Source organism: Abramis brama (assembly GCF_963993115.1).
Source record: "Abramis brama genome assembly, chromosome: 23".
In the NCBI taxonomy this organism is placed as follows: Eukaryota; Metazoa; Chordata; class Actinopteri; order Cypriniformes; family Leuciscidae; genus Abramis; species Abramis brama.
In genome coordinates this window covers 14,841,554-14,863,786 of record NC_139985.1, presented here as the reverse complement: position 1 = coordinate 14,863,786, position 22,233 = coordinate 14,841,554, and the positions used below count along the sequence as shown (strand labels likewise).

Sequence of the window (22,233 nt, the reverse complement as noted above, 5' to 3'; positions counted from 1 at the left end):
GATTAATTTTTGACTCTGGAATGACTCGTCACATTTTGTCTTCTAAAAATACCTCTAGCTATATAAAAACGAAGGATTTGTCCAGAATAAAATAGCTTTATTTTAAATGTGTGCAATGTATCATTTTGTATGGTAATCAGAATATTGAACATTGAAAGGCTGTGAACTCGAGTCTAAAAATCAGGGTTTTTCAAACTGGGGCCGCAAGGGAGTATGTGGAAAAGTTAAAAGAAAGAAAAACAGTGTAAAAAAAGAAATACATTTGATTAAAAAAAAAATAAAACCCTCTTTTTATAATTGTAGATGCAATATACCATACAACCAGACGGGGGCAGTGTGTTTTTTGTTTGTTGTTACGTTGTTTGACTTCGATTGACTGTCTTTACCCTGCCTCGTTGTCTCAAGCAGGAGGAAGTGAATTTGCCGATTTTTTTTTGTTTAGATTTCCCCCTAGTCATCGTTGCCAATGCTAGTTCATCGTTATCACTCCCAGCCGTAACATATTCTCCCGTTGTTCTGTAGTCATTTTTTAACTCTGCAAATATGCCGTTGGAAAACCTGGAGGAAGAGGGTTTACCTAAAAACCCCAATCTGAGAATAGCTCAGCTGAAGTTTTTACTGACTCACAAACAGGATGCTAAAGTGAAGAGCGAGCTGATGGACGCCATCAAACTCAACAGTGAGTTCATTCACTCACACATGCTGCTCGTTTACTAAATATATTACAGAGTTTCTGTACTACTGTGATTTATTCAGCTGTTTCATGCACGAGCTTTATCGTTTTCCTGCCATTTGGGGTTTAGCTGGTTGACATGCTAATCCAAGTAGCACACTAGCTAATTAGCTGCTACTGTATTTGTTGGTTATCATACATTTCTTCTGGCACTTTTGAATGTCGTTTATTAATGTTCTTAATTGCTATATTGAAATATACGTTAATCCAGGGCCGGTTGTCACTCTGTTTACACTATTTTTAGATTATTTTTGAAAGGTATTTTTTTCTGTAGTGACACATGCCGTTGATTCTTGATTACAAAAAATGCTATCGAAAATTTTAATCGATATAAAAGCATATTATCCTTTTGTGACGACAACTGCTATCAAATCATTATTTTTTGCCAATAAACACTATAATTGTATACATTTATGTAGGTGTGATTAAAATGGAATACAATATTAGTTAGGCTATTTAATATAAGTAAGTTCAGTTAAAGAACATTTAATTTAAATGAATTAAATAAGTAAAAATCATATTTGGAGGTTCGTGACATCTAAAAGATTGAAAACCCTTGATCTAGATCATTGTTTCTCTACTGTTTCTCTTTTGAATGCATTTCTTTAGCCTACATATTAAGAATTTGGTGTATTATATAAGTGAAACTCCTAAAATGTGCATATGGTGATTGGTGATGATGTGATGCTCTGTTTTGTAGATATGGCCCCATACTATGAAGCTCTGTGTAAAGATCTGAAATGGCAGGCGGACACGGATCTGCTGAGTAAGATGAAGAAAGAAAATGAGGACGAGCTGAAACGGCTGGATGATGTTTTGGAAGATGCCGAGAAGAACCTCGGCGAGAGTGAGATCAGGGATGCCATGATGGCCAGGGCTGAATATCTCATACGCATCGGTGACAAGGTAAAAATTCACACAGCGACAACAATTCCTGAAAGAACTGTGGACTGCATTTTCTGTTAAGTATAATTCATTTTTAGACCTGAATTACATATACACTACATTTTAAAGTTTGGGGTTGATAAGATTTTTTTTTATATGTTAAACGGAAGCTCACCAAGGCTGCATTTATTTGATCAAGCATACTGTAAGAATGGCAATATTGTGAAATATTACAGTTTCTATTTTAATATATTTTAAAATGTAATTTATTCCTGTGACGGCAAAGCTGATTTTTCAGCATCATTACTCCAGTCTTCAGTGTCCTTCAGAAATCCTTCTAATATGATGATTTGGTGCTCTAGAAACATTTCTTCTCAATGTTGAAAACAGTCGTGCTGCTTAATCTCTTACTATTTATTTGAAATAGAAATCTTTTGTAACATTACACAGTACAGGTCAAAATTTTTATATTTTTGAAAGAAGTCTCTAATGCTTATCAAGGATGCGTTTATTTGATCAAAAATACAGAAAAAAACAGTAATATTGTGAAATATTATTACAACTTAAAATAATAGTTTTCTATTTGAATATACTTTAAAAAATAATTTATTCCTGTGATGCAAAGCTGAATTTTCAGCATCATTACTCCAGTCTTCAGTGTCACATGTGACATCCAGTCTATCACATGATCCTTTAGAAATCATTCTAATATTCTGATTTATTATGAGTGTTGGAAACAGTTCTGCTGCCTAATATATTTGATGAATAAAAGGTTAAAAAGAACTGCATTTATTCAAAATAAAAAAATATTTTATAATAATATAAATCTTCTTTACTATCACTTTTTATCAATTTAACACATCCTTGCTGAATAAAAGTATTGATTTATTTCAAAAAAAGAAAGAAAAAAAATTACTGACCCCAAATTACTGACCAGTAGTGTATATTGTTGTTACAAAAGATTTTTCTATTTTTAAAAAATGTGCTTCTTTTTTATTTATTTTTTATTTTTTATTCGTCAAAGTATCCTAAAAAAGTATCACAGGTTATGAAAAAATATTAAGCAGCAGAACTGTTTCCAACTTTGATAATGAATCATCATATTAGAATGATTTCTAAAGGATCATGTGATAGACTGGAGTAATGATCCTGAAAATTCAGCTTTGCATCACAGAAATAAATGATAATTTAAAGTATAATAAATTGAAAACCAATTATTTAAAATTGTAATAATATATCACAATATAAAAATTTTTTTCTGTATTTTTGATCAAATAAATGCAGGCTTGATGAGCAGAAGAAACTTCTTTCAAAAACATTAAAAATAGTAATGTTTCCAAACTTTTGACCTTTACTGTATATGTCTTTACTGTCACTTTTGATCAATTTAATGCATACTTGCTGAATAAAAATATGAATTAATTAATTTCTAAAATCGTACTGACCCCAAACTTTTGAGCGGTGATTTTGGTTACATCTGTTCATCGGCATGTTGCATTCGTACATTCATTGTCCTGCTTTCTATCTGTTCAGCTTTGCTGTATTGATTCTCACACTATTTCATCTTCATCTTTAGCACTGATAATGTTTCTCTGCCGTTCATTTAGGAAGGGGCCCTGACTGCCTTCAGGAAGACCTATGACAAGACTGTTGCTCTTGGTCATCGCTTAGATATTGTTTTCTACCTGCTGAGGATCGGCCTGTTTTATATGGACAACGACCTCATAACCCGCAACACTGAGAAAGCCAAAAGGTGTGGTATAGAGCGCATACTTCTTTTTAATGAACAAATGCATCTCAAGCTGAAATGTTGGCCTGACACATGAACTTTGCATGCTTGAACAGTCTGATTGAAGAAGGTGGTGACTGGGACCGGAGGAATCGTCTGAAGGTGTATCAGGGTCTCTACTGTGTGGCCATTCGGGATTTCAAGCAGGCAGCGGAGCTCTTTCTGGACACGGTCTCCACATTCACCTCATATGAGCTTATGGACTACAAGACGTTTGTTACGTACACTGTGTATGTGTGTATGATCGCACTGAAGAGGCCTGACCTGAGAGAGAAGGTAAGATCTGGCCTAAATGTTGTGCTGATGGATATCTTTGGGCTTTCCTGCTTTGGGCTACAATGTTATATTTTTTCAGAAAAGCCAGTTGGGGTCTGTAAGAATTTATTTATTTATTTATGTAATACTATGATTCAGCAAGGATTCATTAAATTAACCAAAAGTTACAGTTAATACATGTATCATTTTTCAAGCGATTTCTATTTCAAATAAATGCTATTCTTTTGAACTTTCTATTCATCAACATTGATAATAATTATTTTTTTGAGCAGCAAATCAGCATATTTGAATGATTACTGAAGTATCATGTGACTCTGAAGTAATGATGCTGAAAATTCAGCTTTGCCATCACAGGAATAAATGACATTTTACAATATATTATGAAGCAGTCATTTTAAATTGTAATAATATTTCACAATATTACTGTTTTAACTATTTTTCATCAAATAAATGCAGCCTCTAATCAGTGAGCATAACATCATTTATGTTGCTTGCAAAATTAATTTGCTATTTGATTATCACTGAATATTAAAATAGCTGTACGCCTATATAGCTAAAGATAAACATTTAAATTAATATTTAAAAATATTTAATCAGTTAAATTTATTAAAAGGTAGTGATGAAACTTACAAATACTAAAAATTTGTATACATTTTTTCTAATTTTATTTTTGTTGATTTCTTAATGTTAAATACTATGACTGTCAAGAGAATCATGGTTAATTTCATGATTTCAGACTAGTCTTTAGAAAGCACAATGAAACGGTAATATGAAATTCTCTAAATGTTTTAAAAATCAACACGTTAAACTTTTAATTTGAGTTAAAACTTGAAATTTGACAGCCCTAAAAATATGTTTCCTTGAATTTACCATAGACCTCTTAACTAGCACCCCTTTGAGGCTACTTATACCCCAGTTTGAAAACCCCAGCTTTATTGAATCGCATCTATAAATGTATATTTAATGCATTTAACAAACACTTATCCAGAGCAACACAAAGTGCTTTAGCTCCACATAAGAGATCCTTTTTTTTTTTATTCATTAAAAAGCAAGTGTGCAATTCATAATGTAGTCTGCTAACAAAGGGCTTCCTGTATTAAGCATTTCAAGTGTTATATGGCTAAAACTTTATACAGATACAATTCAATCTAATAGAAATAATCTCTGGCTTTCTTTCAGGTGATTAAAGGTGCTGAGATCTTGGAGGTGTTGCACAGTTTACCTGCCGTCCGTCAGTACCTCTTCTCTCTCTACGAGTGCCGTTATTCTGTATTCTTCCAATCATTGGGTAAGTAAAATAACAGTGGAGCCTAATGGTTAGAAAGTCAGACTGGTAACCCGAAAGTCATGGGATTGACTCTCAATACAGGCATGAAATGAATGGGGTGCCCTTGAGCAAGACCCCTAACCCCCAGTCGCCTCAGCAAAATGGCTGCCTATTGCTCCATGTGTGTTTGTCCATGGTTTGCAGTGTGTGTGTGTGTGTGTGTGTGTGTGTGTGTGTGTGTGTGCACTAACTTGGATGGGTTAAATGCAGAGGACAAATTCTGAGTATGGTCTACCATACTTGGCCTTCACGTCACTCACTTAAGAGAACGTTATTGCTTAACTAGCCACTCTCCGCTTTAAGACGCTGTAAGCTATATTATTTGCAGTGTTTATTGAAAGCACTTCTCCTAGTCTTCTGTCATTGTTTAAAAATGTGATTGTTAGATGTTCCATCTGTTTCTCTTCTGTAGCTCGAGTGGAACAGGAGATGAAGCAAGACTGGTTGTTTGCTCCTCATTACCGTTACTATGTTCGAGAGATGCGCATCCTGGCCTACAGCCAGTTGCTGGAATCCTACCGCTCCCTCACGCTGGGATACATGGCCGAAGCGTTTGGAGTCAGCACAGAGTTCATCGACCAGTACGCTCCCACATTCATATAAACTTCTATACTAAAACTTACATAAACATATTTTCTTCACTCACTTTGGTCTTTTCCTTTCCCAAGGGAGCTGTCACGATTTATCGCTGCTGGACGTTTGCATTGCAAGATCGACAAAGTCAATGAGATCGTGGAAACCAACAGGTGAAGACCTAAATGTTAATGTGTCTTTTAAATCCCTGTTTGATCTATGGTCAGCTAACTGTGCATTACTTGTCCTTTTTTTTTTTTCTCTCCCAGACCTGATAGTAAGAACTGGCAGTACCAAGAAACCATAAAGAAAGGTGATCTCCTGCTCAACAGAGTGCAGAAGCTGTCCAGAGTGATCAACATGTAGTCCAGCATGTGGCGATTGATCGATACCCATCTTTTCTTGTGAGCAGCCTGTCTTTTGTTTTATGTACAGTATATAATAAAACTGAATTGGAGGAAACATTTGAGTTTGTCTTTGTTGTGTGAGCAAATGGGGAAAAAAAGATGAGTCTGACACATTTTTCTTATAAATAACTGTATAAATTATTTTTTTTATATATTTACAGAAACTTGTTACAAAACAAATATACTATACAATCTTTTCTTTAAATATTAAGTAAATCTACCCTACTGTGTTTGTTCATGAATTACATAGCAGCCAACACACAAAAGTCCAGCTGATCAAATGATTTTTGAATATGTATACAAAAAAGAAAGAAATCAAAATATACACACTTGTACATAGGTTTATATGTAGAGGCTTCTTCCCCAAAAAGCAAACTGTTTTTATCTTAGATTCACATTCCAAATCTTACTGTGTTTAATCAAACATCTTCACAAAGCTTTCGTCATCTGAAAACAGTGGAGTTACAATTTCAAGGTAAACAGTACATTTATCTGCCTAAAACATTGGTTGAAATCACTGACTTTGCCACAAAAATATCTATCCCTCTCGCTTTGAAAATTTCTAATATCAAAAGTAGTCATAAAAGAATACAAGGGACAGATGGGAAGCTTTTCTCACGTCAGTGTCGAGTGTCACTCCTCTGCCATGCGTTTCATCAATCAGTTACCGCTCTACTTGAAGGGGAAAAGGGCGACGTATGAGATTCCTAGGCAGGTTTAAAAAGTTTCTAAACCTTTATATAACATTCAAGTACTGTGGAAAAATGAATACATGAAATAAAAAGCTCTGCCTTAACAACAGTCGATGAGAAACTAATTCAGGCACTTTCTCTTTTTTTTTTTTTTTTTTTTTTTTTGTCAGCGTTAAATAAAAGCAAATGAATAAGTAATTAAAAAGCAATGTATCCAATTACAACATTTGGCAACAGTGGTGCACCTTTTGCACTGTACAACTGTTTTGTTCCCTCTTCCAGTTAGAAAAGTCCTACAAAATACATCAGCCAGCCAGAAATCTTTTGCACAGTTGTAACGGGCTATTTTGATCACATTCTCTGACCTCTTGGATTGAGATGGGGAGGGAAAAAAGCACTATTAACACCTAAAAAATAATATATATATATATACTGTGGATGATTTCCCACTACTGTGGCAACAATCTGTTTGGGGGAACTCGGCATGTGACTAACAAGAAGCTGTGTTTGGATAGAGTGGCGTATTGCATTATTTGCTTGGCAGTGAACCACTTCTAATAATCTTAGAATACATTTACTAAATAAATAATAATGATCTCAATTGTACCAAAAAGTTTTACGAAAATGCCTGTGCAAAAATACATCTCCATATGTACAATTCTTTAACAAAATATGTATTTCTGAAATAGGGATACTTCAATATTTGTATTCGGTTCCGTGTACGAAAAAGCCGAAGGGAAAAAATACACGCACACACACACACACAAAAAAAAAATCATGCTCTACTTCTCAGCAATGATTGCTGACTGACATCAGTGGAGTTCAGGAATTTACAGGAGTTTTAAAGAGAAGCCCCAACTTACACAAAATCCAGCTCAACATCTCTTCTGAAATCAACGAGCCAAAAAAGGATCTATTGCCTTTTTAAGTTGACAGACCCACAATGAAAATGAGATTTAAATCAGAATGTCCAGCTACCAACCTCTTTAGGTTCGTGTCTGATCAATGCAGGAACATTGGGTCGCAGTATAAGTTAGTGGTTATTTCATGAGATGGTGATGGCCAGACTACTGTATATGTGTCTCACAGTATTGAGTCATGAAGACGTCTACTCCATTGCTGAGATGATAGTGTGTCTGTAATGTTAGTCTATGGCTCAACAGCAACTAGCCATAAGCCCCTTTCTGAGATTTAAACGGCAAAAAAACAATACCATGCCTAAGGCATTGACACCAGGAAATGGCTCTCCTACAATCATTTTCGAGCAAGACTGCAGATTTTAGTACATTAAGATTTCAGCACATGCTTCTTTAGTGCTACAATGGGTAATCGGAGGAGGTGAGACGTCACCTGCTGTCTCTCGTTTTGTTCCTGCAGTTGTTTTCGCACGTGCTAAAAAGCTTTACTGAATCAAGCCCTTAATGTACCTAAAACTGAATATTTTTTGGAGCTTCAAGAGACAACTGTTGCTCAGAGATTCAGTAAAGACATGCTAGGCTACTAACAAACCTGAAATTATTAAAATGAACGGGGTGGGGGAAAAAAAATCAAGTGCTTTAGGTAATGCAGAGTGTTAGAGTTCAAGTCAGGGTTGGATTGTTCTGTAAAAAAAGTAACTCCTTTAGCCAAAGTTCATAAAAATTCCCTTGAAATAAAACAAAACTCTAAATTTAAACATGATTCATTTCTTTCCAAAAAAGTGTATGATAAATGGTATTTTGTTCTGTTTGCTATACATTTGCTAGCCTGTAAACAAAATGTGGTGTAAAAATGTCTAGTTTGCATAATCTTTTAAGTTTAGGTTGCTCGTGTTGAAACTCCACTCCTGTCATGTCTATCTGCAGTGAGCGTAGCTCGATCTTATTCAGCCTTCCAGTGAGAGATCATGTGTTATGATTAACTTAAGTTGATTGTGTCTACTGTAGGGATGTTCCTCTCCTGTACACTTCCTCCAAGGCTGAGTAGGATTTCAGTTTCCAGTAGTCCACACATACCGAAGAATTCATCTTGTTTGTGTCGCCCATCCCTCCTATGCTTGGTAGTGTTGGTGAGGCTACGTACCAGCCCAAGTCTGTACCTTCAGACCCCAGCGCAAGTGCTCAGGCTGGGTAGCTCTACGCAGCAGGCGTTGTACCCAATGGTGCATTGTATAGATTCATTATAACCTCCGACAGGAGAACTAGATCTCTCTGGCTTATTATCCTATCCCAGGAGAGTGTCCCTGCATGGCTTTGGGAGGAAATCCCCACGAAGGACATCAAATGGGCCACCCAGTGTGCATTCCACCCTGAGGATTGTGGGAAGAGTAAGAGAAAAAGAAGGCCTCGTGCAGAGTGGCATGAGGGGGCTGAGGGAGCTCTGGGTCCAGCCTACTGCTCAGCACGCTCAGAGCCTCCACACCGGTGTCAGGGACGAGCCTTTGGCTGCCGGAAACAACAGGCAATGTTACATTCTGAACTAAAACAATGAAGCGACCGGATGATGTAAAGAAACTAACCTGATGTATGAGTGAATTGTTAGGGAGCCCTGGTGGTCCGGGTATAGAGCGAGCGTGCTTGCTGTGGATGTTGTTGATTGATGGAGACTTGGCCATTTTGGGCCTGCCAGGACCTTGTCCTACTCCCCCTCCTGCTCCAGACACTGTCAAAGTCATTGCAAAATTTGAATGAGAAACAGCACTTGAAATCAAGCGAACGGCATATGATGATTATGTAAAGTCTACAAATGATTTTTGGTTTATAGTGTTTCTAGGATTGGATGGAGATCCAGAAAGTCAGTTCGTTCCTTCTCTGTTCATTTTTTAAGTAAACTTTGAAGAGCGGTGATTAAAGTGCATTAAAACTAAACTGAAATGAAACAAAAGCCACGTTAAAATTTACCTGAAATTTAAAAGCAATCAGATCAAAATGAATCCAGAAACTGGATTGATACTAAAATGACTTCAAACCTGAAACTGCATCAAAAATAAACTCATATGAAACTGAAACTGGATTAAACACACTAAAGTGAATTTAAGTGAAATAGAGATCTGGATCAAAACTAAAGTAAGATGAAAAAGGGGTTGATACTAATGTGTAATGATACAAAAACCGACTAGAATAAAAATAGAAACTGGAATAATATGAAATTTACATTAGAGTGTGGATAAATAAAAAAAACTATTGAATTCAATTTGAGATCAAACTGACATGAAACAGGGACCAAATTAAATCTAACTAAAATCAAATAGAAACTGGATTGATACTAAACTGAAATGAAACAAATCAACAGCAACTGGATCAGATAAACTCGTTTGAATCTGAAACTGTAATAATACTACTAAACTAAAATAGTAACAGGATCAAAACTAAACTCAGATAAAACAGAAATCGGATTAAACCTAAACTGAAATAAAAACAGAAAACAAATTAAAAAGAAATTAAATAGAATCTGGATTAAAAAATAACCTAAATAAAAACCCAAATTAAAACTAAATAAAATATATGAACCTGGATTAATACTAAAATGACATTAGACAGAGTCTGATTTGGACTGAAACCAAACTGAGATGAAACAGAAACCAGATTAAAATTAAACTGAAATGAAACAGAAAGCAAATTAAGTGAAACTTAAATGAAAGAGAAGCTAGATCAAAACTAAACTCCAATGAAGCAGGAATCTGTATTGATGAGATGCATGTACCTGTGCTGTTGAGGCTACTTGAGCCAGGCGAACCCTTCCTCCGTTTGGCTTCTAGACGTGCCTCTGCATGATGATCGCTGCTCTGGTGAACAAACGGCCCGAGGGAGAGGGTGGAGTCGCTGCTGTTCATCACCACACTCATGCGTTTAATAGACTCAGCGGGGCTGCCAGAAGGAGGGCCGCGTCCCGTCGATTCCTGCTTCAAGCTCAGAGAGTTGGCCCTGCCGGGGGTGCAGTTTACCCCCACACTGTACACCCCACTGTGGGATGATGACGACGCTGATGACGACGAAGACGACGTGGGGGTGGAGGCGAGCGAGGAATGATAGGCACTGCCCAGGCTACCCGCGTTTACTGCGCAGTTCTTCTTAAAAGAGGAGGATGAGGATGATTCCGAGGTGTAAGTGCTATGGGAGGTTAGCAGGGAACTGTTTTTCCGCTTCTTTCCCGAACTGAGGCTCCCGCTCGCACTTCCGCTGACGCTAACACTGCTATTATTACTACCCTTGACGACAGAGTTACTTAGGCTGGAGGATGGCTCCCGAGCCCTGAAGGACTTTGTACCAGATCGGGATTTGAGGGGTCGGTTGGAGCCCAACGAGGGTAGCGAGGACAAGTGGGCTGAAGGCATCTGGGGTGATGAGGCTGACACTTGTCTAGAAGCGCCACTGTAGGCGGGCTGCTCGCTTGCGGAGGCTTGCGGAGAAGAGCGGGCGTTCAGGGTGGTGCCGTACGACAGGACAGGCTTGCTATCATAAGGCGGCGACGAAGACAGGCTGAGAAAGCCTGCGGAAATGGAGGAGGATGAGGAAGAATGGGAATTTGTGCTTGTCCGGTGAGAGGCTGTCGGTGTTGTTGCAGAGTTCTCCAACGCCAGAGGGATTTTCCTACAAAGTAAAAGGAAGAAATCACAATTAGGACTGTGTTCATCAGAAAAACAGCTGCTTGCAGGAAGGGTCTCAACACACTCACTTCCACATTTGTGAGTTGACATGCTTGTCCAGCATGGTGGTGAGAGCACACCGTACTTGATCCCAGCGCCGGTCAAACGCATAACATCCTCTACCGTACAATCGACTTCCAAAAGTGCAGTACTGGTGAGAGACAGAACATGAATAGTACATTTATATGGAGTTATTCAGAATAATCTCTTCAATCATTCAGATGAAGGCTGACTCAACTTGAATCTCACTTTTAAGAGGGTGGCTTGCCACAAAATTGAATTAAAATGAGGCCCTGGATATTAATTTCAAACTCATTTAAGAATAGCTTAGTGATTCAAAAGTTTATGCAGGCACTTGAGTTCGAGAAAAAAACCTCACTAACACTTTAAGATCACAAGGTTTCTTGTACTTACAGCGGCTGGTCGTGGGTGGTAACCTGAATAATGGCAGTCCAGTTTCTCCGTAGCTTCCTCCCTCTCCTCGTTCTCCCCCTCGTCGCTGGAGAGGCGGCTGCTCTCAGTACTAACAGGGGCCGGGTGAGAGTGGTGGGCCTGATCGTGGGCCATGGCTGGGTCTCCTCCACTGTGAAAGTTACTGTTGTTGAGTCTGAAGATAAAGAAGAGCATCTTAACCTTTGCCTTGGTTGACCCAAACAAAAGCAACTGGAGATCTATAAATATGACTGTTAATTACCACAATTTGGCTAATCAATCATACAGGAATCTGATTTAGAGGAAATAGTGGGGCAGGAGGAAGCAACTCACCGTGGAAGCCCAGAATTATGAGGTTTAGGTTTGAGGGGCAAAGGCTTGGTGGCATCAGCAGTACCATTGCCATGGGAGACCGGGTGAGGGTCTTGTGGGAGGCGGGAGTGGGGAGGGTGAGGGTCCCTGAGAGGGGGTGCTGGGTGTGAGGGGTCCGACCTGAAGTGCAACTCCTTGTCACGCGCTTTGCTCTTGTGCTCAGCGAGCAGCGTGTCAAAGCGTTGCCGCCGCCCGAGCACCGCCCTCCTCTGGCTTATGGAATGTGTCTGTGGAGACATGGGGGTGATATTTAACTGTTTAGTCAAGCAGTTAAATGTTTGGTTCACTTACTCATTAGGGATGTCCTAGATATGCACTATACCGCAATATATTGGTGACCATAAGGATATAGGCCAAGAACATTCTGATTAGGAAGATAAAACCAGGATAATATTTGAGCTTTTTATCTGCTATATTATTACCTCTATATTGCTATATTATAATGTTATGGCAATATAAAAAAAATGTAATAAAATGCAATATAATATAATATCTGAATTTTTTATTTTTGCTATATTATTGATGCTATAATATTATATTAGGACTATATTCAAAAATAAAATGAAGTGTAAGGAGACACACCTTGCATGTTAAGGATCTTGTGCATGGCTTATGTGCTGTCATATCCATAACCCCACAATGGATATCTGGATTAAACTCTCGCTCTAGAAGAAAAATATCAGAACAGAAACAGAACACATAAGATCAAGAAAAGGGGTGTACTTTTTTCCCAATACAATTTAGTATAATTTCCTGAGACAAACAGCATAAATATACAGTAGCAGCAGTGACTATTAGCATTTACCTTGTCTCTTGTACAAGGGTCTTCTGCTACTGGCACTGCTGCTGTCCGTTTTCTTGTCTTGGGATGAAAGGTGGCCCTTTCCATTAGGGATCTGACCAGGGGCCAGCAGAGGAGCCTTTGGTATGGAGGGGAAGTTAAGGCCTGACTTCAGGGGAGAGGTGCTCACAGTATTGGAGGAAGAGGAGGTGGAGGTGGAAGAAGAGGTGGGCACGTGGGGGAGCTTGGCTGAAGATTCCCCCTTCAGAGGGACCTTGTCTACTTTGACAGCAGGATTTAGACTGGAAGGCAGAGAAATAAAGACAGTCTTATATTGTACCAAAGGTGGGTGTGTTTCATATTACATCTTTTGTGTTCCGTAAGAATGGGCTGCTTATCTTAACAAATGTATCCACTAAATTCACTTTCACTCCATCAAAACACACATACTCACCTCTCTTCTTGCAGCACCCTATAGGGGAAGTGAGGCTTCCGGTGAGGAGGCTTCTCTTTGGTTGGTTTGTAGATTTTAGTGGGGACGCTGCTGTTTGTGCTGGAGGTGCGTGCCAGTGTGCTTCCACTGACAGTCCCGCCCCCAGCTCCGCCCCCAATGCTGCCCTTATTTCGAGAGATTGCAAATGCAGCAGAGGCGGGATAGTTGGATGGGGGCTTGCTGCTGGAGCTGTGTCTTCTCTCTGAGGGGCGAGACATTTGAAAGATTTTACCCTTCTATTGCTCAACATGTTGAAGCAAAAATGTAAGTAAATAAACACATGTAAAGGCCCGTTTAGACCAAGGATGATAACTATAAATATAACGATAAAAGTATAGTTCTAAAAATCCTTCTCAATATTAAAGAATAGCAGTTCACACCACTGCTATAACGATAACGGCACAGAGAAACAGTATCGTTGGAATCGCTTTCAGAATGATTTTATCCAGCTGATGAACGATAAAAACATTGACAGCCAATCAGAATCCATCCTGATGTAATGAGCTCAAGCATTTAAAGTGACAGACATGCATGCACTTAGAATAAACAGAAAGATATCGTCCACTGGTGTGGACGCGAATATATTTATCTTTATAGTTATAGTTCTTGGTGTGAACGGGCCTTAAAATGTCCAGTAGGGTAATGGTAGATTTCTCAACAGTCCAGCATTATTGACATTTAGTTGCATTTTCATGTTTAAAGCAGGTGGGTTGTAAAAGTTTCAAGATTTATAATATAATTAAGTATCAAAAACTAAAAATATTCTTTTTAATAGTTATTTGTAATGAAAATGTTTTTTTCAGTTTTTCTCAGTTAACAATATCACATACATTTTAAGTATTCTATGTTGTTAGTGTAACAAAAATGACTAACTTATTTTTTAAGTTTCAGTGTCAAAAAAAAGCAAAGACTGAAGAAAATAAATGAAACAAGCAAGAGAAGAAAAGCCAGGGACAAATATATGCTTAACTTGGAGTTTGATGAGCTTTGAACCACAAATTCTTTGTCTAGCTTTGCACTTTGTCCACGATAACCATTTTAAAGTGAAGTTGACCTAACCTGTAGTTAATCTAAGTAGATTAATGTTGCCTATTCAGACTCTCCTCAACTAAATAAACATTTACGCTCTCTCAGTCGTAATTTACAAGGCACAAATGTGCAAGAGGAATTAACTGCTGTGCTGCACTAACAAATGTCTCGGTCTCTCCACACTTGCCTGTCAAAAACACACAGTCCTGCTGCTCTGGCCCAGTGTTTGTCACTAAGCCCTCCAGCAAACCAGGGGCAAACAGACACACACACACTAGTCTGATGTCTCGCCAGTGTTTATCTGTGCTGATAAAACTACAGCAAAGGCACAAAAAAGAATAAATAAAAGGAGGACACCAGGAAGAAATCCTTGACTTATTTATTTCTCAGAGAGGCTTGTGGCTTCTTGCCGGGTTGTTGGTGCTGCTCCAAGAAAGTGAGCCAACATCAATTTGAGTAACCAAAGGCCAAACGACAAAGCCCCGAATAGACCACAACAGTCCGTAATATCATTTTGCCCCATGTTGAAAAGCAATCTGGGACTGTTGTAAGGAAACTGTACACCAAATACTGCAACCTGACAAATGACCACAGGGAACTTCCGACATAAAATCAAGAGCCTCTTGCAAATGAAGGATGGTCAGCGTGGACAAAGGCACAGAAATGTAGAAATGTAGAAATGTACCATTTTGTATTTTACTTTAAAAATAGTAATGGAGAACAATTTAAGAAGTCATCAGCCTTTCAAAACTTCTAGAGCTGTAATCGATCAAATTAATTGACAAAAATCAATAGACCCTTTTACTGTTTGTACACAACGATGACGTATGCGCGCGCATATTGGCAACGGAAGTATGGCGAGAATCAGCAGCGTGTCAAGCTACGCGAGCGGATTAAACAACAGACGCGAGCATTTTTTATTATGTCCTCGCTCCAATCAACACGTTTAATCGCCTACAGCCACTATTCTGAAACGGCCGTGATCCTGTCGGAATCCTATAAAACTTGGTGGAATATCGATTAGTGCAACCGTAAACGCAACAACCAGACATTTTGATGCTGGGAAACCGTTTTGATAAACTTTCGGAGGTGCCAACACGTTAGAGCCAGTGGGGAAAAACACCACTTCCGTTGCCAAAATGCGCGCGCAACTATTTGATCACGTGGGCTGTAAAAGGGTCTATAAAAAAAGAATACTCCGATACCAAAAACTGATACCACGCAGCGTGTCCAGTACAGTGCATATGACAAAGAAACATCGACAACAGAGCAAACTATACCAGAGAAGGATGTCTATAAAATAAATATATCAAATGAATTGAATGTTAAAGAAATAAAATATTTACGCCTAGCTGCTGTGCGAGCTCATAAAAAACGAAACAAAGTGGATTGAATGCGCAGCGGGACAAACGCGTGAGCTTGTCGAGCGCATCCCTTTTTCACAGATGCTGGAAGGTGTGTAGTTGGATATTTCGGTAGCAAACAAGGTAAAACACATTACTAACGTAATGTAAAGAGAGAGAGGGAGCACGTGCACACTCCTGTTGCATGCTCTTGATTGCTGATCGTTCACTCAGCACACATGAACGTGCTGGACTTGAACTGTTATGCGATTTATGTAGAACAAGTGGCTCCCTACATTATTACAGGACAAGACGTTTACAGCGCGCACACTACCGTAGCGCGAACACGGAAAGCAGCGTCTCAGACAGTGCTTGAATACTGCACTGAATTCTCTTTCACAAGTCATTGAAAGAGAAGAGAATTCTATTTCAATGACGAATTCACACAAAATTATGTAAAAACGCCGTCTTGGCAATATCCTAGTTAACATACACTCACCTAAAGGATTATTAGGAACACCATACTAATACTGTGTTTGACCCCCTTTCGCCTTCAGAACTGCCTTAATTCTACGTGGCATTGATTCAACAAGGTGCTGAAAGCATTCTTTAGAAATGTTGGCCCATATTGATAGGATAGCATCTTGCAGTTGATGGAGATTTGTGGGATGCACATCCAGGGCACGAAGCTCCCGTTCCACCACATCCCAAAAATGCTCTATTGGGTTGAGATCTGGTGACTGTGGGGGCCATTTTAGTAAAGTGAACTCATTGTCATGTTCAAGAAACCAATTTGAAATGATTTGAGCTTTGTGACATGGTGCATTATCCTGCTGGAAGTAGCCATCAGAGGATGGGTACATGGTGGTCATAAAGGGATGGACATGGTCAGAAACAATGCTCAGGTAGGCCGTGGCATTTAAACGATGCCCAATTGGCACTAAGGGGCTTAAAGTGTGCCAAGAAAACATCCCCCACACCATTACACCACCACCACCACCAGCCTGCACAGTGGTAACAAGGCATGATGGATCCATGTTCTCATTCTGTTTACGCCAAATTCTGACTCTACCATCTGAATGTCTCAACAGAAATCGAGACTCATCAGACCAGGCAACATTTTTCCAGTCTTCAACTGTCCAATTTTGGTGAGCTCGTGCAAATTGTAGCCTCTTTTTCCTATTTGTAGTGGAGATGAGTGGTACCCGGTGGGGTCTTCTGCTGTTGTAGCCCATCCGCCTCAAGGTTGTGCGTGTTGTGGCTTCACAAATGCTTTGCTGCATACCTCGGTTGTAACGAGTGGTTATTTCAGTCAAAGTTGCTCTTCTATCAGCTTGAATCAGTCGGCCCATTCTCCTCTGACCTCTAGCATCAACAAGGCATTTTCACCCACAGGACTGCCGCATACTGGATGTTTTTCCCTTTTCACACCATTCTTTGTAAACCCTAGAAATGGTTGTGCGTGAAAATCCCAGTAACTGAGCAGATTGTGAAATACTCAGACCGGCCCGTCTGGCACCAACAACCATGCCACGCTCAAAATTGCTTAAATCACCTTTCTTTCCCATTCTGACATTCAGTTTGGAGTTCAGGAGATTGTCTTGACCAGGACCACACCCCTAAATGCATTGAAGCAACTGCCATGTGATTGGTTGAATAGATAATTGCATTAATGAGAAATTGAACAGGTGTTCCTAATAATCCTTTAGGTGAGTGTAGTTGATAATGTCTTATGTGAACATAAACAGTTGAGAAATAAAACACATGTGTAACAGTATATTGGATCCATGCATTCTGCGCTTCTTAAAGGGACAGCAACTGCTGCTGTGCTTTTAATGTTAATCGAACAACAAGGACAAAGAAATCACTCACTGCTCTTGACTGAATGACTTTTGTAACTTTAATTTAAAAAAAAAATCGATTTAATTTATACAGTGCAGACTATGCGTTGTTATTTTACATTTGTTTACTTTATTAAAATTATGTACCTGAAAACTTCTGTTAGACCTACCTGAAAAGCACTTTATTTTATTTTGTTCTTTTGTATTTATCTGTGCTTTTTGTGATTGGATGATTTGTTCTTATTTTATTACTGACTGTTTACTTGTCTTTAACAATGTTTTAAATTTACATTAATTAGGCTAGTAGTTTTTGCTGTAGTATCAAAATTGTAATAGAGAAAATGGGCCAGTAGAAAAAAAATGCCCTGTACTATTAAATGAAAAATAAAATATGATAGAGCAATAGAATGAACAGTGAAAGTAACATAATAAAGCATGAAAATAACTGAAGGAAATAAAGGATTCATATTTGTTTGGTTTCCCTAACTAATATAATTAAAAAGAACAAATTGAATGAAAACACAGGTTTGATAATATCAGTATTGGCCTAGTTCTGGAAAAAGTGGTATCAGAACATCCCTAAAATTAACCATAATTGAAACAGCTTGCCAAAGTGAAATTTCTAGAAAAGTTCACTCTGGCCAGTAAACACCTTCAAACTACAATTGGTCTGTGGCGATTCAATAATAGGTAGGTGTGCTTCTTTGACGTGGAAATCTCCGGTTAATTTATTCTGTACATTTACTTGAGGTCAGACATCCGTGAGCAAAAACAGGAACACACTAGAGAGTCGCTGGAATTCTAACTTAAATGGAACGCTGACACTGTTTTCTTTCTTCTTTTTTTTCATGTTTAATACTGCAAAGCTGCTTGCTTTTAATAGTACTTCACCCAAAAATGAAAATTCTGTCACAAAAGAGGATATTTTGGAATGTCAGTAACCAAACAGTTGATTTTTTTCCTCCATAATATGGTAGTCAATGGGGCCTATAAACTGTTAGGTTACCCATATTCTTCAAAATATCTTTTTTAGTGTTCAGCAGAAGAAAGAAATTACTACAGATTTGGAACAACTTTAGGGTGAGTAAATGATGACAGAATTTTCATTTTTACAACAATCTGTTGTATAAAGTGTTATATAAATAAACGTGACGTGACTTTACTGGAGTGCCGAACTGCAGAGCTCGTGCAAACATCCACATCGCTATGATCAGATGCTTTCTTAACTACTGTTTTCTCACCCCTATCCATTTTTTAGAAAGGAAAGTACACAGCACATTAGGGCTGCACGATTATGACAAAAATCATAATTGTCGATTATTCCCTTGAAATTGTAATTGCGATTATTAATTACGATTATCACAATTTACATTGAATATATATATAGGCATATTATTATACATGTTTACTTAAAAATTGTGAACACACACTGTCCCCCTTTACTTAACATACACATAAATTGTAAGAATATGACTAATAGTAAAGACTACTAAGAAATAAACATTAGGCCTATGCTAAAGCTATTAAATAGCAGTCCCAAACTAGCTTTTGTTAATACAATGTTGGTATGAGCCACCACAGTCATTTAAAATATAAAAAATAACAGAAAGTGAAAATAAAGTGGCATTTTGGGGTTAATATTAAAACGACAGTTACCATGGTGATACACAATACTAACAAGAACTGTTAATGAAACATGGAAACTGCTCCTGGTGAATAGAATGAAAATCATCCCTGCATGCAAATCCTTCTCAGCTAACACACGACGTACCAGTGACGTGATTTATTGGTATTTTACTTTTATTTTGTGACTTACCAATTTACAACGTAACAACGTTGCATGCTCGTAGTTTCCTTTGCACTATATAGACAGCGCGCGCAATTGAAGAGTGTGCGCTACGAACACAGTAGCCTATAACGGCTGACATGACAGGAACGTCCGTTTTTCTGAGGTGAAAGACTTTTTATTTCAGCGTACACATATGTCGCTGCCTGGTAGTTCCTTCCTATTGTGCTGGGTTTTCTGAAGTAGTTATGATTTGCCTCTCATAACATGCTCTAAATGCACACAGAGTGTTTTTTTTTTTTTTTGTAATCGCGGCTTTGAACGATTACGTAATCGTGGCATCCATAATCGTAATCGCGATTAGAAATTCGATTAATTGTGCAGCCCTACAGCACATATTAACATATTCATCTAAACGACGCTCAGGATGTTCGAGAAGAGATTGTTAACACGATCTATATTTCAATCAGGAAAATCCAAACTTTCGCCTATCATTTATCTCAAACATGACCTCAAACATGGCTTACCATTTATAACAACGTTAACATTAACAGATAAATGTGGGCTATTATTAGATGCATATCCAAGTGTTTGTGTGGAAGCTGAAATAATACAGAGCTTGTTTATGTTTGTTATGTTTTATGTTTAGGCTAATTTATGTTTAATGCAATTCTCTCTATAGTATCTCTATAATATCCACTATACTGGAGGTGAGTCGGCATCATCATCATCTATGCAGCCGACACAGACTCAGAAAACACTAGTTTATTAATAAATTATTAAAATGTTCTGTTCATAATCATTACTTTTGCTGGTGCGCTGCAACAAGTTTTATGCATGCGCTTGAGCTATTAATATATTTTTTAAATGCTCATTATTATGGTTTAGTATTTCTCTGTAATGTAGAACAATGTTACATATAATATTCTTTCTCAGCCCTGAAACTGAAACAGTTTTCCAGATGGCATCGCCAACCCTCACCCCACTTCCCCACAGTAAATATTTAAGTAATTAAATTAATATCATAAACGTGCAACTTGTCAACAAAAAAAAAAAACTTTACTCAGGGGCAGCCCTAGTAAACCCTATTGAATTTATTTCAAAGACTTTAAATTCGACATTGCTTGAAGGACAGCAAGATTAAATATCCAATCAGCTAATCAACTGAGGTTCAGTCTGACGGCAAAACCCCACAACATCCACAAATACATAATGCAGTGAAAATGAAGGATAATGTACAGTCAGCCAGTCAATTTCAGTACACGTTTGAGTTCATTTTAAATGGATGAATGTTGAGGAGGATGCGAATTCATTTCTTATTATTCTTAAAGGGGCTTAAATGTAAGAATGTACACACATTAACCACTTTTGGTACTGCCAATGAAACTTAAAAAAAAACGAGAACTTTCCTGACTTCCTAGGTTGGCTATGAACACCTCTAGTCTAGGCTGATTTTAATGTAAAGGACTTGGGCCGGTTTCGCAGGCGAAATCCAAAGGACGAGCATTTCTAAACGCACAACACATCGCACTTTGAAGCAGAAAGGTAACAGCAGCAGAAGACACACCGGGTGCCACTCCGGTAAGAACAGAAAACTAAGGCTACAATTCGCAAGGGCTCCCCAAAATTGGGCAATAGAAGGCTAAAATAAAGTTGCCTGGGGCCCGTTCTTTATACGTGGATTACTCAATTATCTAGATTTTTCTGTTGACGATTGTTAGGTTCTTCAAAGCTCATCCTGGAGTTATCACTGCATAATCACATCTTCTGATGGCTACATCTGGCAGGATAATGTGTCATGTCACAAAGCTCAAATATACTGTACTTATATATATACTTATACTGTACGTATATATATATAAATAATGACTCATATTTAAATTCTCACTAAGGCCAATCCTTTTAACATCATTTTTAAAATGTATTTGCATTCTTGATTGCAGATTCATATGTAGTTTGCGATACATATTCCTTAGTACTGCAGCTTGTTTCAGCTCATTATGATTTATTAATCCTCATCTCAGATAAGCACTTGCCAGAACTAGATTCTTCCCTACACTATTAGTCAAGCACTTGAGCATTTAAAAGTTTCATGGTCCGCGTAGTTAATCTGCTCATTAATCTTTCAGTCTCTAGAATAAAGGAGTCCCAGTGTTCATAAAAAAAAAAAAACTCACTGCTAGAGTGAGTGATTGTGTAATGATCTCTAAAAAAACTGCAGGAGAACTGGCTCAGTCCGAGTGCAATAAACAGATCATATTTGAACATCAATGCAGTTCTGAAAAACTGATCTTCTGGAAGCTGAACAGAGCGTCAAGTGCACTGATGTCGACATGTTTTGGCTCTCTCAAGTGTGCTGCAACTTTCACAATCTGCACAAATTCGGAGTCCTGTGACATATTTTTGGGTTCAGTTATGGCTACGGGAAATCTTCCAAACAAATACATTTTTATTTTGGGTTCTAATAGCCTGTGAACAGCTGCACTATGTCATGAATGGTTCATGAATGTTTGTGTACACCAAGCAGACAGTTTTACAAAACCTAAACTAAAATATTCACATATGAGGAATATGACATACAAACAAATTATGAAAAAATTCTATGTATGCTACACAATTTTAAGAGAAAAATTAAACAAAATCTTTCAAAAGAATGGTCACATTTTCAGGTTTCAATAATAAAACCATTTTGATTACTCTGACAAATTTTGTAATAATGTAATGTTTTGAACGGTGACAGTGATGCTACTAAGAAATTATGGCCAAATTAAAGGCCAAAAAATACACTGAAATGAAAAAAACAAAAACAAAATGGTGTTAAAAAATAACAAACATGCCAGCATATAACTT

The 22,233-nt window shown here is 37.9% G+C and overlaps 2 protein-coding genes across 2 annotated transcripts in view; one reads left to right on the top strand and one right to left on the bottom strand.

Annotated features, from left to right (window-relative positions):
* The first annotated feature begins 378 nt into the window (after positions 1-378).
* Positions 379-6,045, top strand: psmd6 (proteasome 26S subunit, non-ATPase 6). Its single transcript, XM_084100740.1, has 8 exons — positions 379-679; positions 1,434-1,639; positions 3,226-3,371; positions 3,464-3,683; positions 4,863-4,971; positions 5,423-5,591; positions 5,679-5,756; positions 5,853-6,045. Exons 1-8 carry the CDS (start codon positions 544-546, stop codon positions 5,947-5,949), a joined length of 1,161 nt encoding a protein of 386 aa, XP_083956866.1. The 5' UTR covers positions 379-543; the 3' UTR covers positions 5,950-6,045.
* Positions 6,046-6,816: 771 nt separating this feature from the next.
* Positions 6,817-22,233, bottom strand: part of atxn7 (ataxin 7) — a 38,601-nt gene continuing 23,184 nt past the window's right edge. The window contains exons 6-14 of the mRNA XM_084100738.1: positions 13,346-13,586; positions 12,916-13,193; positions 12,693-12,775; positions 12,072-12,337; positions 11,721-11,913; positions 11,336-11,457; positions 10,364-11,250; positions 9,180-9,322; positions 6,817-9,105 (exon numbers count right to left, since the gene is read on the bottom strand). Of these exons, the coding sequence (XP_083956864.1) occupies positions 9,088-9,105; positions 9,180-9,322; positions 10,364-11,250; positions 11,336-11,457; positions 11,721-11,913; positions 12,072-12,337; positions 12,693-12,775; positions 12,916-13,193; positions 13,346-13,586 (2,231 nt within the window). The 3' untranslated portion in view covers positions 6,817-9,087. The remainder of the gene's footprint in view (positions 9,106-9,179; positions 9,323-10,363; positions 11,251-11,335; positions 11,458-11,720; positions 11,914-12,071; positions 12,338-12,692; positions 12,776-12,915; positions 13,194-13,345; positions 13,587-22,233) is intronic.

Coding starts and splice junctions, on each gene's coding strand:
- psmd6 (XM_084100740.1), top strand. CDS start 544: ATGCCGTTGGAAAACCTGGAGGAAGAGGGTTTACCTAAAAACCCCAAT. Junction 680..1,433: donor GGACGCCATCAAACTCAACA/GTGAGTTCATTC, acceptor TCTGTTTTGTAG/ATATGGCCCCATACTATGAA. Junction 1,640..3,225: donor TCATACGCATCGGTGACAAG/GTAAAAATTCAC, acceptor CCGTTCATTTAG/GAAGGGGCCCTGACTGCCTT.